A 16463-nucleotide genomic window follows, 5' to 3' on the forward strand; every position below is an offset into this window, starting at 1 on the left:
ACGAGAAACGCAAGCTGGTGGAAAATCTATCGGACTCGCGCGGAGTCAAATTTCACCTGAGTATGTATGCAAAGTGGAAAAATCGGATTTGTGCACATACTCAGCTGAAAGGCTGTCGCTTCGCGAAGTGCAATTCAAAATAACGAGCCTCTAGAGTGGGGCCTGGCTGGCACACGTATTGATTTCGGCTGCAGAGAGCTTTTCAGCTTAAAGAAAAGGCACATTGATGAGACAGACAAAGAGTAATCAAAGTGCATTTCCCCACGGCAGGCTCGACAGATGCAACAATTTGTTTATGGTCCCTGGACGACCTGACGCTGTTGAACAGCGTGTCGTTGGTGTCACCTGTCAAGATGATCTCGGTGTCGCCCGACAGCGTGTTCCTCCTGGCCGCGTGCGACAACAACCAGCTCTACTTGCACGCACTGGCGACCGGCTCCGAGGTGCACTGCCTGCGAGGCCACAAGGCTGATGTAATTTATTTATTATAATACACGCCACGCCGCATTTCACTTGCTAATTAATGCGGCCAACAGGTCCAGTCCATTAGCGTCGCGCGAGACAATTGCCGGGCAATTGTGGGCGGCAGTGATGGAAGGGTGTATAGTTTTGACATGAAAAGTGGTCGCCTCATCAGAATTCTGGCCGGTCACGGAGCCGCCGTCACGTCGCTCTGCACCTCAAAGGACGATAACTTCCTCAGTAGTGCTGGTAATGTATTTTGTTCTTATCGAACCTCAATTTTGGAAACTTCCGCGGCAGATTAGCATAATAATAGCCTCTCATCTATCTCGAATATTATTCAAATTAAAGCTTGCAATGTGTGAAATTTTAAAACGACCTCCACTTACTCATAAATTTCAAAACTGGAATGCTCGAAACACCACCGCTGACAGCAGTTTATTTGTTTGCATGCACATATCCGCGCTTTGGTGGTTATTTGCGGTCCGCGCTCCGGAAAATCAATGGTGCCGTTTGTCAACAGGCGGAAACAAAATCACATTCTGGAGCTTCCGGCCTGAAGACGAGTTTCACACGGAACTCGCGGCGAAAGCGAGCAGCAAAAAGCAGGAGCACACGGCGGCAATCATGTGCGCGGCGATCTCACGGGACGGCGTATTAGCCGTCACTGGCTCGCAGGACTACAGCGTCAACGTGTGGCAACTCATCTCGCACGATTTGCAATGCACACTCCACGGTCACACGGCGCCGATCACGTGCGTCGCCGTGTCGCCAAACGGGTTGTTTGCGGTGTCTGGCGCCGAGGACCACACTTGCCGCGTTTGGGGACTCACTGTCAGCGTCGCGGTCTGCTGTTTCCTGGTACGTTTTTTTATTTAAAATTGCTCGAAAACGCTCAGCCATTAATCTTTGTTTAACTTGCTTTTTGTCTCGCGAGTAAAATTCATGCTTTTGTACGTTTGTGCATTTGTTGTTTGCATGGGGTTTAAAGGGCAAGGCAATTTCCTCTTTTTCAGCTGACACGCCCTTTTTGTTTTTACTCCCAACCGAAAATCTTTTTCCCGCACAGGGCCACCAAGGGATAATATCCGACATGGCTGTCGCGAGTGACAGCAGAAGAGTGGTCTCAAGTGACCGGCACGGGCTTATGTTCGTTTGGCTCGCGGACTCTGGTCAAGTCATGCAGAAATTTTCCATCTTGGGACAGCACCTCTCCATCTCAAATTCGATGAAGCACGTCGTTTGCAGCAGCCCAGGAGAGAACTGGTAAATAAGCTTGCACAATTTGTGGGCCAAACCGAAATCGATAATTTGCAGCCTCCGAATCTGGACCATGGGGCGCGAGGACGAGCGCTACACCGTGTCGCACAGCGAGGAAATCACTTGTTTCGCGCTGACCAACGACTCGCAGCACGTGATCACAGGGTCCAAAGACATGTCGCTCAAGGTGTGGCAGCTAGCCGGCGGGAAACTGGCCCAGGTGCTTGTCGGACACACCGACCACGTCACTTGCATCGCAGCCAACAAGGACCTGGTTGTTTCTGGATCACGGGACGCCAACCTCATCGTCTGGGACATCAAGACTGGCTCCGACCTTCACACGCTCACCTCGCACCTTAGCTACGTCACTTGTGTTCAAATATCCGCAGACGGCACCCTAGCTGTTTCAGGTATGTGGGGATTTACTTATTTCAATTAAAGATAAAGATGATTATTCTTCAGGTTGATTGCTTCAAATATATTAAAAACGGTTTGGATCCTCGTCACTTAATTATTGTCATTGATTTCCTTTTCAAAACGTTTGGTGTCAGAGTAAACATTGTTTCTTCCGCTCCATAAACGAGTCATCTATACCCCGTTTAGCTTGGGTGTGACAAAATATTTTTCTTTTCATTCTGTTTGTTGTTGTTGGAGCAAGCCTCCAGCTTTAGCCTTTCACGACACATGTAAAATAATAAGTAAAATTGATGTTAATATTCCAATTCTCCTCCAATTGTTTTAACATCTATTTTCACAAGTAAAATTAGTTTGGATTTAAAAAATAAATTTTTTTTGTTGTATTGTATGTAGGATTTTCATTTCGATATTTTATTTTGTTGTGAAGACGTACAAATTCGTTAAAAGCCAGAAAATAACGAGGATTGAATCAATTACATTCACACTGTTTGAATTATTTGAAAACTGGGAAATTGCAACAGGAAAATGAGAATTAAAACGGTTGATATGAAATTTTATTTCTTCGTTGCGAGTGACCTCAAGTGTTATAAGATTTTTCACTTGTTAAGCTTGGTAGCTGAATTTTAAAATTTAAATTACGAAAATTACAGAAATTGAAAAATTGGGAGAAATAAGATGTAAAAATACCACATTTCAGCATGGGATTCTGGGGGTTTCTAAATAAAAAACGGTGGCATAAAATTTTCAAGTTTTCCAAATATTTGAAAATTTGGTTTCAGTCTTTCCTAACCGCGACGCGTGGTATCTCAAAAGCAGGTCTATACAAAAAGCCATTCAAAATTTGCACAATGCTGCTTTCATGCCGTCCTTTCAACCGCACACGCTTGAACCCGAACACTGACAATATCGCCATTATGCGCGCTGTTTTTGAGTGAGCCGCGATAATAACCGGAGGCGTTGCAGGCTCAGAGGACCGGAGCCTGGTGGTGTGGGACCTGATGCTGGGCCGGGCGCGGTGCACGCTGTCGCTCAACCTGCCGGTGGTGGCACTGTACATGAGCTGCGACGCGGCACGAATCGTGGTTCAACTGCTTGACTGCTCGCGTTTGCCCATTGTCTGCCTGCACAATACGCCGGCCGCGTTTGTGCCGCCCGTCAACTACACCCCCGCGAAAGAGCCTGAAGGTGAGAGATTGGAGAGGCTCCATTGTTGTCGCAATCGATCTGACACACGCGTGTCTGCGTTTGTGCTTTTGACAGATCTGAGGCCAGCGAGCGGCGCGGTACCGAAGCGGCCGATGCGTCGGCTGCTGAAAAAGGAGGTCTCTCTGGATACGTACACGTGGCAGAAGAAGTATGGACATCTCACATCAAAGGCCATGTTTGCTGCAATCGACGAGCGCCTCAAGAGGAGGTTCAGCGTGTCGGCCAGCATGGAGGAAATACCGCAAGTGAGATGTTTCCACACACCGCAGCCTAATCTTCTTTGTTCATCCCCTTTGTTTGACGTTGAGCCGCCCTTTTATATTCCACCCTCATAGTATGCAAAGAGGACGGTTGCTGCCTCTCTTGTGTTAAGAGAAATGACCAATTTGAGCGGAAAATTCCTCTTGCCGACCGACAAATATTTACACTGCGGAAATTTCAGCCCCTCTGGAATTAACAGAGGCGCCAGAAAGCTGATTGTTTTCCAATAGAGGTGTTTTAATCTCAAAGAAAAATCAAGCACGAGGACAGCTGCCGGGGCTTATCTCTAAACTGGCTTGAATTTTGCCAGAGAAAAAGCTGAATGCATTGCAGGGACGATAAAAAATTCCCTTTATTTTCGGAAAGAGATTAACTACTGACAAGCCACGTTATGTGGTGGTGGCACAGAAGCCTGCGGGGGTTTATTTTTTTGTGGCCCTTTTGTTAGTTTTAATTTTGAGCATTTTCTCCTGCTTTCTAGATAGAGAAGGGAATACGCATGGGATCCTAATCAACCATTTATCACATACGAGAAAAGCAAATTTCTTTTATTTTTGTTCTATGTTAAGAAAGATCCCCTAATCTCAAAATCACTAATGGCTGAGCCTCTCTGAACATAGAAGACAGTTCTGGAGATTTGACCTCATTTCCGCTTTATCTCTGCTAATAAAACCCGCTCACCCGGTCGTGTTAATGTGCTGTATGAGAGAATTCAGTGAGTCGTCGGCAAGAGCATTCGGTCACAAATAGTTCCATTTCTGCGTCTTCCATAGCGCTTTGCAGACGTATACGTCTCTAGGGTGTTCCCTAAGCTCAAACTTTTTATTTGCAATCTGTGCGATTTTCGCTCCGACAAAAATTAATTTCGACCCGTTTTCCAGACCGTGGGTCCAGAGCAGGCAGCCTTGGCACAATCCCAACACTTTGAGGACTTGGAGGCCCTGTGGAATAAAAAATCGCCGCCGCGCAGACGACAAATGGTGAAGCAGAATTCATTGATCAGCCGACGTGAGTCGTCAGATGGCGGCATGTCTGACGAACGGGAGTAAATAATCCCAAGATATCAATGTGAAGAGAAAGATCCGCAAAACTATATTTAGAGGCGATCGCCCATCCCCACTGCAGTTTAATCAGTACAGCCTAACGGAGAACAATACGGCTCAGCTAGATAGTAATACATAGTCCTAAAACAGCATGTTAGCAAGATGAGTGTGTCTTCCCTTCATTTGGTCTAATTACATAATATACACATTGCTTATGACGAAAACGTGGTAAGATCGGTGATCGAGTTATAAGAAAAAGTATACTGTGGGAGCGGCCTGTTAACCATATAGCTCTTTATTTTTACGTTGCGTTCCGAGTTTTTGAGAGCAGCATCAAGGCTAAAATTGAAGCTATAGTCTGTGATTTACTTGACAAATTAACAAGCAACACACTATCATGCACAATTCTCGCACCTCTCTGCCGAAGCACGACAAACTTTTCTATTCACTCAAACACAAAAACCCTTCGCTGTCGAAAGAGAGAAGAAAACGAAGCTTTTCATCGCATATATATGTAGAAGGGGACCGCTCCGCTTGGCTCTTCTCTTACACGCTCTTATAAATAACACACACACACACTGCAACTAACAATCATTTTGTACTCGACCGTCCTTTCCTGTTTGCTGTTCCTCGATGTCTTTGTATACAGCGCCCAAAATGTGAAATTTAATAAAGTTATACACACACTCTTTACACGAAACAAAACACAAACTGCATTCGCCAGGGCTACAGCCAATTTGGTTGATTTTCAGTGCTTGAATTAAAACGAGGTTAAAACATTTTTCAAAAAAATCTGTTTTTATTTTTTTTACTTTTAACATCATGTGGGAAATTACCTTTGTGATAGGTTTTCATTTAAAAACTATCGTATTAATTAAAATATTATTAACTGTTGCGAGCCCTGAGTACACACGAGGAAAGTGACGCTTCAACCCTCTCACTCTTTCTTCCATATTGCCGTAGAGGTAGCGAGTTGTTGATGTTGTTGTTGTTGATGTCGTTGGATGTGGAGCATTAAATGTTATCGATATAAAAATGAATGACTTTTAACGGAAATTACGCTGTCTTGCTCTTTTGAGGCGGATTGTTTAACGAGAAAACCACTAAAGCTGAAACAAAATGCCAAAGCCTTCAATGTGTGACGCGCAACTTTGATTTTTGTTCCATCAATATACTTTTGACACAATTTTTAGAAACACAAACTCCTTTGCTAGCGCAGTCCTTTAAAAAAGATCGCGCCGGAGACGATGTAAAAAGAAAGCCTGCTATTCTAAGAAATGGAAAAATCACGCTATTTTTATTTTCCATTGTTGTGAGAAATTTCAAACAAGACTGCCAAAACCATTCCTCTCTTTACTTATATCAGAGATGTTTAGAGGTACAACATAACGATGTAAAAGCTGACCTTCGGGGCTTGTCAAAAATTTTAATAACCAAAATTCCCCACAGGGAACGTGAGGAAAATGGAGTCAGCCTCCTTTGCTTTTCGGTAGCAACCCCGTCGGTCGAAAAATAGATGTGCATAACTTTGATGTTAAACAATTAAAAGTTATTTACAAACGCAATAAATGTGTTCCTTGCAAACCTGAACAGCGAGAGTTGTTTCACTTTTCACGACTTTCCCCTGTATGCTGGCACCAAAGGTTAATTGAAAATGTAAGCGTGCTAGGCTAACTCAATTTCCTCCTTGTAAGTGTGTCGCGCGGCCAAAGAGATCAGTGTCAAGAAATAAAAAGAGCCGTAAATAAATTGGATTGAGCGTCAGATAAACATCACAGCTTATTTCGAAATGAGGTAGTACAAGCTTGCTTTACGAGCTGAAGTCGTATAAAAGTGTGGAGGCGTACATACTGTACCATGTAATAGAAAATAAACTGCCGCACTGAAACAATAATTGTCAAACACATTGGAACGAAGCTATACGCAACTCGTGCTCTACATGCGCCAACAAAACTTTCTGCAATAAATTGCTCTTTAACCATCTCTATCGAAATTGGAACGAACCAAACATATTATATTTACAAAAAAGGTAAAACAAATAAAAGATTGCAAATTTACGGCCTAACGTAATTAACTTTATGATATTTTTAATCAATGTAAATTTATAGAAGGTTACGAAAGCACCAGAAAGAGAAATAAATAGTAGCTTTTAAATAATTAAACAATAAATTCGGTCAAAACGGGAAAAAAAGAAGCAGAGCACTTTAAACTGGGACAAGCACAGTTGAAATTGGATGAGTGCTGTCCATAGAGCGCGGGTTAATCTCTCATCGGTCCATATGAAATAAGATTTGTCAACACAACGTGACCACTTCTTCTATATGTAATAAGTCATCAGTGCTGCTAAGAAGCCTCTCAATATTATCTCAAATAGAGAAGAGAATCGGATTGCATCTACAGTGTAGTTCAAACCTTTGTGCGAGCGGGAAGGTCTCTTGTTCTTCACTTTGAATAGGAAACACAAGTTTTAGTTTTTAAGAAGAGGAAGTGAACGCAGCCGTCGAAAATGACTGGCAAGATTTTGTAGTTCTGATTTTTCAGACGGTTTTTATATTCTTTTATAGGGCCTTCAGAATCTCAAGAAAATTTGGTAGAGAAGGGTAGCGAACACCGGCAGTCAGTATGGTCCCTGCAAGTTCCTCAAGACATAATTTTATCCCAAACCGAGAAGCAATTTCTGCTGGTTGTCGAAAGAGGAGATTGTGCGTCTGTTCGAAAGTGAGTTTTTCTTTATTGAAATGGAATAACTGTGTAAAATCGGCTTCAAAACTAAATAATGTTGCAATTGGGCTAACTTATTTTTATTTTTTAACATCTTTTCTGCATTCCATCATTTTTATTTAAAAATGATAATCTAAATAGTTTAGAGCAAATCTTCATCTTCAGTATTGAAATTGATTAGAGAATGCGCCGATTGGTTCTGCTTTGAGGAATTGGATTTACACTAGCATCAATAGTTTGTTGCAACAAATATATTTTTTAATGGTGCACCATAGTAAAATATTTACTACATGCAAAAGTTCTATCAAGATAACAAAAAGGGTAACTTTGAATTTTCCTGGACAAAGTTCGTAAAAAATATTGTGCATTTGATCCCTCTTATTTAAATAAAATTCAATCTTTGTACAGTTAATAATAGATAAAAAAAATTAAAGTCACAACCGTATCACAATAATATTATTTTTTTTCTTTCTTCTCTTTTTTAACGGATGCAATAATTGTAATAGCGAGACCCTTTACACCCATACACTGGATTTGATTACTAACTTTATTTATTGTTTCACATTATTTAATTCCCCCACACTAGAATGATAGAAGAAAATGTAGACAACAGTGACTTCGACATAAACTGCATTGATCCTCTGAACCGCTCCGCCCTAGTTTCGGCGATCGAAAACGAGAACATAGACTTGATTCACATCCTACTTGAAAAAGGCATCAAAGTGAAGGTAAAACATTCAAGTGCTTAAATAAAGGAACAAGTTTAGTGAAGCAAGAAAAAATTAACACATACAGGACGCTCTGCTGCACGCGATTAAAGAAGAGTACGTGGAGGCGGTGGAGGTACTTTTGCAGTGGGAGGAGCAGAATCACAAACCCGGAGATCTTTACGTAAATTAATTCAATTGTCTGCCTAGCAATTCTAAAAGAACAACCCTTTCTTTTTGCAAACACACGTAGAGCTGGGAGTCAGTGGACAGGGCCCAGTCGACTTTCACGAATGACATCACGCCGCTGATGCTGGCGGCGCACTACAACAACTACGAGATCATCAAAATTCTGCTGGACAGGGGGGCGACGCTGCCGACGCCACACGATGTGAGGTAATTAGTCATGCCAGCGGAAAAAGCGGCTCGCCAATTAATTTTTACGACAGATGCGGATGCGACGACTGCGTGATTTCGAGCGAGCAGGACTCGCTGAGGCACTCGCAGGCGCGAATTAACGCGTACAAAGCCCTAACGAGTCCCTCGCTGATTGCCTTGTCGTCGAGGGACCCATTGTTGACCGCATTTGAGTTGTCCAATGAGCTGGCCCGTCTCAGAAAGATGGAAAACGAATTCAGAGAGGAATACAATGTGAGTGCCAGAATTTATTTTTCGCCTCCCCACAGTGCTTTATGCCAGAATGTAATTTTAAGGCAGACAGCCGCACTCGCATAAATCATTCCGGCTGACTGATTGCCGGAGTGGCTTCATAACTGAAATTTATGCGGTATGCAACTTGCACGACTCTTCCGTCGAGCTAGTTGCATACTCGGGCTACAGACTCATTTTTCGTTCTTTGCGTTTGCATCCCGCCGAGTCGGAATATATGAATTGAAAAGTAAATTTTATGCTTTGGTTGAAAAAACTCGGTGTAGATGGCCATTACATAATTATGAATTGTGAGTTGAATTTTTGATAGCGAGCAGGCTGAATTGAATGTGCTTAGACGCCATTTTCAGCGCACTTTTATAAGAATTTTTAGCACATTAAAATGTGTCAGTTGCTATTTTATGGAAATTAAGTCTTTAAAAATCCTAAATATATCAAATAAAAAGGTTATTTTTCACAGGAGATGCGGGAAAATGTTCAAGCCTTTGCAGCATCATTACTGGATCACTCACGCACTTCTCGCGAACTGGACATAATCCTAAATCACAATCCCGACGGTGAGGCTTGGGAACCTGGCGAGAGACGTTCGCTGGAGCGGCTCAAATTGGCCATCAAGTACAGCCAGAAGAGCGTAATACACTTCTTGGTCGCCAAAAAACCCCCATTCTTGAGACCTCGATAAATTTCAGTTCGTGGCCCATCCAAACGTGCAGCAGCTACTGGGCGCAATTTGGTACGACGGCCTGCCCGGCTTTCGTCGCAAGAGCATGTTGGGCCAACTGATCCAAGTGGCACAGCTGGGTGCCATGTTTCCTGTCTACAGCGGCATATACATGATGGCCCCGAACTCGGTAAAGGGGCAATTCCTGACAAAACCATTTGTCAAGTTCATCTGCCACTCATCGTCGTACGCCTTCTTCCTGAGTGAGTGAGCCACTTTTTCAATAAGTCGCAAACAATTTCGCAGTGAATGACGCGCCCCATTTGACCCGGTAGCGCTTCTCTGCGCCGCTTCCCAAAGGATCGAGTTCCTGCTGATGGAGTGGTTCGGCAATGATTGGATGCAATCAATCCTTGCTGAGTGGAAGCGAAAAGAGCGCGGCTCCCTGCCCGGCTTAGTCGAGACTGGATGCATGCTCTACGTCATGGGTAAATAGAGAGAGCATCGACGGCTCATTTGTTTTAACTCACTGCGTGCCCTGTGCGTGATTGCCCCGCAGGAAATGTTTTCGCAGAGATGCGTTCGTTATGGTGCGACGGACTGCTAGATTACATCACGGATTTGTGGAACTTTGTCGATCTCTTCAGCAATACTTTCTACATTACGTGGATTGGTCTCAGATTTACTGCCGTTTACGTTACTTGGGTGAGCACCCCAATCAGTCAGCCCTGGAGTAAAGTGCGAGAAACGTCTACGGCGAAAACACAAATGCGATCGACTCAATGGAAAGGCGATCAGTTTCAGTCTATGAACTTCTATTTAGAAAATATAAAAGATAATGAGAAACTACAATATGCACCGAGGCTAGAACATAATTGAGTTCAACACGATAAAAGTAAATTAAAATTACTGGCTGGGAAAACTAGACAATGCCTACAAGATTAGGCCGTTTGACAATATAAAATAACTTTTATCCGATTCAATTAAAAGATTGCTATTAACTGATAATTCCAATGCTATATCTTCATTAGAGGGAATATTGGAACGGCTGGGATCCGTGGTATCCGCGTGAAGATTGGCACCCTTTTGACCCGATGCTTCTCTCCGAGGGAATGTTTTCTGCAGCCATGATATTCAGGCAAAAACTTCCATTGACCGATAAAATCATAAAATTAAATAAAATCTCACGTGTGTTTAGCTTCCTAAAACTAGTGCACATCTTTAGCGTGAACCCCCATTTAGGGCCGCTGCAAATCTCGCTGGGCAGAATGGTTATCGACATCATAAAGTTTTTCTTTATCTACATGCTGGTGCTGTTCGCGTTTGGATGCGGTATGTGGATTTCACACAAAAATATTTTTACTCAAATTTGAACAGGCATGAATCAGCTGCTGTGGTACTACTCTGACCTGGATAGGCAACGTTGTTATGCAAAGGACCCGGAAGTGTCCGACTGGGAAAATGAAGACAAAGCGTGCAGCACGTGGAGAAGATTTGCAAAGTGAGAAAGTTCGTGAGGTTTTATGGGGTCTTTTACACCGTGATTTTGACATTTACAGCATGTTTGAAACGTCGCAAACGCTCTTCTGGGCTGGCTTTGGTTTGGTTGATCTGATAACCTTTGAGCTGACAGGAATGAAAAGTTTCACACGCTTCTGGTCCCTTTTGATGTTTGGTTCCTACTCAGTGATAAACATTATTGTCCTTCTCAACATGCTCATCGCTATGATGTCCAATTCCTTCCAAATTATATCAGTAATTAATTTAGGGCACCCTTAATTAAATACTTTCTAATCTATATATATGCTAATCCAAGGAACGATCTGATGTGGAGTGGAAATTTGCCAGGAGCAGACTTTGGATGAGCTACTTTGAGGACGGCGACATTCTACCTCCGCCCTTCAACATCGTGCCCAGCATGGGCCTCCTAAAAGACATTTTTGGCATTGGAGCAGCAATTAAATCCCGATCCATTAAGGTAAGTAACATAGATAAATATTTTTCAACGTGCTTTAACGTGACCGACAACTCCGCTCAGCGCAAATCGAAGGAAAAGGCGCAAGAAAGGCACGACACTGTGGTACAATTGCTGGTGAAACGCTACGTCGTGGCGGAGCAGCAGAAGCGAGATGAATTCGGTATCACGGAGGACGACGTGATGGAAATCCGGCAGGATATTTCTACCCTGCGATATGAGCTGGTCGATATTTTACGCACCAACGGCATGAATACGCCGCAATTGGATCCCAACGACAGCTCGGGTACCAGATTCATTGTTTTCCCTCTTAACAAATTACTATTCTGACTGTCCATTTAGTGGCCGGCAAGAAGGGCAAGCAAAAAGAGCGGCGGCTGATGAAAGACTTCCAGATAGGTTTTGTGGAGGGAGTGATTAATGAGGCGCTCACGGCTGAAAAGGCTCCAAAGGACGTGTTTAGCAAAATCGCTAAAGCGATAGGTGGCAAGCGGGAAACAACAAAGAGAACCTCGTCCAGCAAGAAAGACAATGACTGGAACTCCAAAGTGCGCCAGAGCGTGATGAGGAGGAACCCAATCGGAAGCTCGGCCGAGTTGCAAGATCGGTTCAACTCAAAACACAGTTTGAGACGCTATATTTTGGAGCATGGTCAAGAATCTTATAACCAAATGGATGCCGGAAAATTGGCTGAGTTGAACCCAGTACTGGAAACAGTGACTCCCGCAACCAGGGTTGCCTATGCCAAGTTCAAAATGCGCAAGATTAAATTCGAAGAGGTGAAATTTAGAAATATTGTTCAAGATTTAAATTTAATTATTCTTTACATGGTTGAAATGAAAATTTGTTTCCTCTTTGCCCAGAGCGTCAATTTTTATTTCCTCTTGCTCATGGGAGCTGTTTACTCTCCTGAGAGTAAAATATAAGGGAAATAAAAATTGACGCTCTTGGCAAGGAGGTCATTTCAACAATGGAACATCCCTCGAGTGGCTTCTTCAATAGAATTGTTTACATTTTTAGAGAGCAACGTTGCCTCAAGTAGGAGAGGGGGATGAGAAAGTTGCAAGCAAGGTGAGTGCTCCAAAGCCTTCAATTAAAAAAGCTGCAGGATCGTCTATTAAGGTTTGAAAATATAATTTTAAGTAAATAAAAAAATTAATTCTAAGTTAAAGAAGGAGGACGGTGCATCAAAAACAAAACCCACGGATGACAGCAGCAAACCGGCTGAACCAGTAAAAGCAGAAGTTAAAGTAGAGAGTGAAACCAAGCCTCCAGCCCAAAAATCAATCAAAGAAAAGCCAGCGCCAAGTGCACCTGTGAAGGCTGCGCCTAAAGAAAAATCACCAGTGAAAGAAACGCCAAAAGCGACTGCTCCAAAGCCAGCTGAGACGACAAAGCTTGAAACAAAACCGGAACCCATTCCATCAGGTAAATCTACTGTTTCGGGGAAAGTACTGGATGGATGGTTATGAGTTTTACCAATTATATTGTCTAAAATACTTTGCAGTTATATTATGCTTAATCTAAAAGGTAGGATTCAAATGTAATTGATTGATTATCATGACATTAATAAAAATAAGATTCTCGATTACAAAATCTTTTTAATTGGGACCAAAGCACACATCAATCAATATGCAAGCGTTGAAAGTTATGTTATGAGGAATACACAAATATCAAACATAGAATATTTACTCCATCTAGTTTAAAAGACTACATTCAATAGGGAAGTCTTAAATATCAAGTCTATCTCACAGGACACATTTTTATGTCACAGAGTTAACATTTTAGACACAAAAAATACACAAAATCAGTTTTTGCATCATAGCCACAAAAGCGCGAACACAAGATTAAAACCACTAAGCTGCACACCCTTCCTATAGTTTATGTATTAGTAGGGTGCACCCACCCTTGTCACCCGGCCGCAAGTTTCGAGTGGAGCAGTTTTTCACTTGTGGAAAGTCGCCAGCTAACAACTGTGTCGCGAGTCGCTTTGAACAAGGTGTAGTAATTGACAAAGAGCATTGTGGTCAAGGAGAGGGCGCGCCACCACTCAGAGCCCATGTGGGCCAAAAGTCCAAGCTGAATGAACACCAGCAATCCCTGTAGGAGCAGCAGGGTGCCATACAGGATACCGGGGTTGTGGAAAACAGCCTGATATTGATTTTTCGGCAATTACAGGAGAAAAATTTTTAAAATTAGAAGTACTCACATAAAATCTGACGTGCGCAAGGTTGGCAGGTTCGGCGCACACCGTCTGAACTCCCTCAGCTCTGTAGATTTCTCTCAAGTACTTGACTAGCGACCCACTTGGCCAAACCGTGCCCTCATGCCACCTGAAGAAAAATTAATTCCAAGTTGAAATACACAATCTTGAATATTATTTGCTTGTTTTCCTCAAATTGTAAGAAATGTTGAGTTGGGAAATAACATAAGAAGGGTAAGATTCTTTACTACATCTTGTGTGGAAAGTCCTATTAGTTTGAAGTTTGGGAAGTACCAAAAATAACTCAACATGAGATCGAAAAATCAGATCTCAGGTGAGTCTGAAAAATTTCGCCTTCCCATGAGAACAACACCAAGGTAAGAGGAGTCTCAACTGACAAGATCCGATTTTTAAATCTCATGATGAGATAATTTTTTCGTGTAAAAATATGACCAAAGACAAACTGATTGTGTGAGGACATTTAGTGCCAATGGATTAGAAACAATAAAAATTTACTATTATTTCCTAATTTCACAATAACTGGTTAATATAGAAAATGGCTCCCTCAGTTAAAATTATAAATTTTTCTCAAGAATGAATGCTGAATTTTAAATGGTATAGCTATTTGCACTACTTGTCTTACGTATGAGTTGGCAGGTGAGATCTGCATCCCTCCAGCTTGGACCACTTTCCCAGGTGAAGCGCAGAACGATGTAGGACATCAACATATCTAGTTTTAATTATATTTCAAGTTTGATAATTTGAATCATGCAATGAAATACTAACTGGACTGGGAAAGTTTGTGCTGCAGCCATTGTAAAGGTGCCAAGCCACACAAAGAGCAGGTGTTGCGTTGCCCACACAAGGTCATAGGCTAGAAAGCTCTGCAAAATATTAATTTCAGCTGTCTGATTGGAAAGAGAGAAATCCAATATACCTGAGCAAAGCAACACGGAATGAACGCAGCATAATATGCGCTTAGCACCGAATTAAACAGAATATGTCTCATTCGGGCATTGAAGTCAGCTTTTAAAGCGTCTGCCTCAGCTCGAACGGCCGGAGCTGAAGATGGGCATGAGTGCAATGCTTCGCCTGGAAATTTAATGAATTTAGTTTTTCTGTTGTATTCAATGATATTGCATGAAATGAGTGTTAAAGGTTGAATAGCAAAATAATAACGCTTGCCTTTCAGCTGATCTGGTCCATGATCAGTGCTGCAAAGGAATGGTCCAATGCGGAATCCAAAGAGAATCAAATATACCGAAGCACTGGTGATTTAATAAATTAGCTTCATTTGTGGCAAATCATTCTAAATATTCTTACGGATATCCCAAATATAAGATATTGACTATTTGACTGCCATCAAGTATGTAGATAGCACAGACTAGCAAAACAACGGACAAAACACCCAAGAGAGTCCATCTGCAAAAATACACTTCTTTAATAATAATAAATCATATTGTACTCAGATTGAAACTTAACCTTAAAATTTTGTCTGCAAAGGACTGAATTGATGTGGGAAGCAAGGTTTGGATGACTATTTTCTTGAACAGGCAGTACACAAATTGACGACTGAGCATAGCTCCAATAAATGCAACCAAGTAGATGTCCACCAAGTAAAAATTCTTCAATAAAAAGTGGTTATTGCAAACTCAGCAATATTAGCAGATAACAAATACCATGGCATAATTGTTGTTGGACATCGGAAGCCACCACACTGAGCGATATAGATGTAGAAATTGAAGTCCACAAGATATGATGGAAAAGGAAAACATCAAAAATTCATGGAAGAGTTCTCCGTCCACTGCAATATCAGGCATGGGGATGTGTCTCTGAGATTGGCCAATGCCGTCTAAAGCCGCAAGTCTGAAACAATTAAATGATTGTAGCACAAATTCCGAGATACAATATTATGAACAATACCTAGATTTTTCATCACATGGAAGACTAGGGGGTCGAATAGGGTGACTTCGATTTGCCAAATGTTTCCTACCTCCTGCCATTTTCAAAATGGCAAAAATAGGGTAGTAATCAGGATTCTGAAAAGAACATGAATTATAAATATACATAAGTGTTGAATCATACATGAGATTAATTGCTTACAAAGTCGTGATAGATTTATATGTGAAATGTAAGTAACTTCTCCTTTCTTCAGTTATCCTGCGTAATAGACATTTTCAGCGTCCTAAAATAGTTTTAATTAATTATGATAAAAATTGCTTTACACACGAATTCTCGGTAATATTGATATTTCCCATCAGACCGACAAAGTGTTGAGCTGAAAGCGTGAGTCTACCATTATAAATATGTATATTGGTATTTATGTACAATCACAATTTTAATGAAGGTTCATAAATATATTGACAGACATATAATGTCTATATTAGTTGCATAAACCGCATAAACCCTAAAAGTGAAAATATATCAATTTTCAAAAAATTAACAAAAGGTTCTACTTTTTATCATAATCATATCATACAAATTGCGAACATTTCATTCCTCACGGGAACCAATCACATACACAGGGAATTTACACAGGTTTCTCTGTTTTTTCAAGTAACTGAACCGTTAAGAAAATTTCTAGTTTTTTGGTTTCCTTCAAAATTGCGTTTGAATGTTTTCCTACCTTTTCTTCTGCTGGGCAGTCATCTGTGTTTCTGTTTTCTTTTCAAGGCTCACCAAGGAGATTTTGTTTGTTACGCCCTCAACTTGAACGCCAACCTGACAAAGTCACTGTTCTGTGAGTTTTATTACATTTTTTCTCTAAGCTACTTTAAAACTAATATGAAATATTTAAAAAGGTTTAAAATTGAGTTGAAGCAAGTTAATTGAATAATTTGTGACATTAGCTTGACGAAAAGCTGAATTAAAGATACTA

The 16463-nt window shown here is 41.6% G+C and overlaps 3 protein-coding genes across 5 annotated transcripts in view; 2 read left to right on the forward strand and 1 right to left on the reverse strand.

The window, feature by feature from the left end:
- LOC135934308 (protein qui-1) overlaps window positions 1–6239 on the forward strand; it is a 29653-nt gene extending 23414 nt beyond the window's left edge. The window contains exons 16-23 of the mRNA XM_065475949.1: window positions 271–473; window positions 537–711; window positions 986–1323; window positions 1532–1728; window positions 1780–2132; window positions 3103–3324; window positions 3400–3590; window positions 4488–6239. Coding sequence (XP_065332021.1) covers window positions 271–473; window positions 537–711; window positions 986–1323; window positions 1532–1728; window positions 1780–2132; window positions 3103–3324; window positions 3400–3590; window positions 4488–4655 — 1847 coding nt within the window. The 3' untranslated portion in view covers window positions 4656–6239. The remainder of the gene's footprint in view (window positions 1–270; window positions 474–536; window positions 712–985; window positions 1324–1531; window positions 1729–1779; window positions 2133–3102; window positions 3325–3399; window positions 3591–4487) is intronic.
- Window positions 6240–7027: 788 nt separating this feature from the next.
- Window positions 7028–12978, forward strand: LOC135934311 (transient receptor potential protein-like). Of its 2 annotated transcripts, XM_065475956.1 has the most exons (18): window positions 7028–7162; window positions 7214–7367; window positions 7957–8098; window positions 8166–8261; window positions 8331–8473; window positions 8527–8728; window positions 9207–9377; window positions 9436–9670; window positions 9743–9895; window positions 9967–10112; window positions 10439–10739; window positions 10785–10908; window positions 10967–11162; window positions 11224–11385; window positions 11446–11668; window positions 11725–12161; window positions 12403–12504; window positions 12555–12978. In XM_065475956.1, exons 1-18 carry the CDS (start codon window positions 7156–7158, stop codon window positions 12852–12854), a joined length of 3294 nt encoding a protein of 1097 aa, XP_065332028.1. In that variant the 5' UTR covers window positions 7028–7155; the 3' UTR covers window positions 12855–12978. The 2 variants fall into 2 exon arrangements, with proteins under 2 accessions (XP_065332028.1, XP_065332026.1); XM_065475954.1 differs by having other exon boundaries at window positions 11224–11668.
- Window positions 12964–16353, reverse strand: LOC135934315 (transmembrane protein 39A). Of its 2 annotated transcripts, none has more exons than XM_065475963.1 (12): window positions 16212–16353; window positions 15689–15770; window positions 15509–15624; window positions 15265–15451; window positions 15068–15210; window positions 14909–15007; window positions 14771–14853; window positions 14523–14677; window positions 14372–14469; window positions 14229–14315; window positions 13592–13715; window positions 12964–13533 (listed from the first exon to the last, which is right to left on the reverse strand). In XM_065475963.1, the coding sequence occupies exons 3-12, from the start codon at window positions 15586–15588 to the stop codon at window positions 13294–13296; spliced, it is 1296 nt and encodes a 431-aa protein (XP_065332035.1). In that variant the 5' UTR covers window positions 15589–15624; window positions 15689–15770; window positions 16212–16353; the 3' UTR covers window positions 12964–13293. The 2 variants fall into 2 exon arrangements, with proteins under 2 accessions (XP_065332035.1, XP_065332036.1); XM_065475964.1 differs by having other exon boundaries at window positions 15671–15770.
- Window positions 16354–16463: the final 110 nt, after the last annotated feature.

This window comes from Cloeon dipterum, chromosome 1 (assembly GCF_949628265.1).
Source record: "Cloeon dipterum chromosome 1, ieCloDipt1.1, whole genome shotgun sequence".
NCBI lineage: Eukaryota > Metazoa > Arthropoda > Insecta > Ephemeroptera > Baetidae > Cloeon > Cloeon dipterum.

Excerpts from the sequence above, each read along its gene's own strand:
- LOC135934311 (XM_065475954.1), top strand. Across the intron at positions 10,113-10,438 it reads CTGCCGTTTACGTTACTTGG|AGGGAATATTGGAACGGCTG; the intron begins GTGAGCACCCCA and ends TATCTTCATTAG. Across the intron at positions 10,740-10,784 it reads GCTGTTCGCGTTTGGATGCG|GCATGAATCAGCTGCTGTGG; the intron begins GTATGTGGATTT and ends AAATTTGAACAG.
- LOC135934315 (XM_065475963.1), bottom strand. The coding sequence starts at position 15,588 with ATGGCAGGAGGTAGGAAACATTTGGCAAATCGAAGTCACCCTATTCGA. Across the intron at positions 14,854-14,908 it reads ATCTTATATTTGGGATATCC|TGCTTCGGTATATTTGATTC; the intron begins GTAAGAATATTT and ends TTAAATCACCAG. Across the intron at positions 14,470-14,522 it reads TTCCGTGTTGCTTTGCTCAG|AGCTTTCTAGCCTATGACCT; the intron begins GTATATTGGATT and ends AATATTTTGCAG.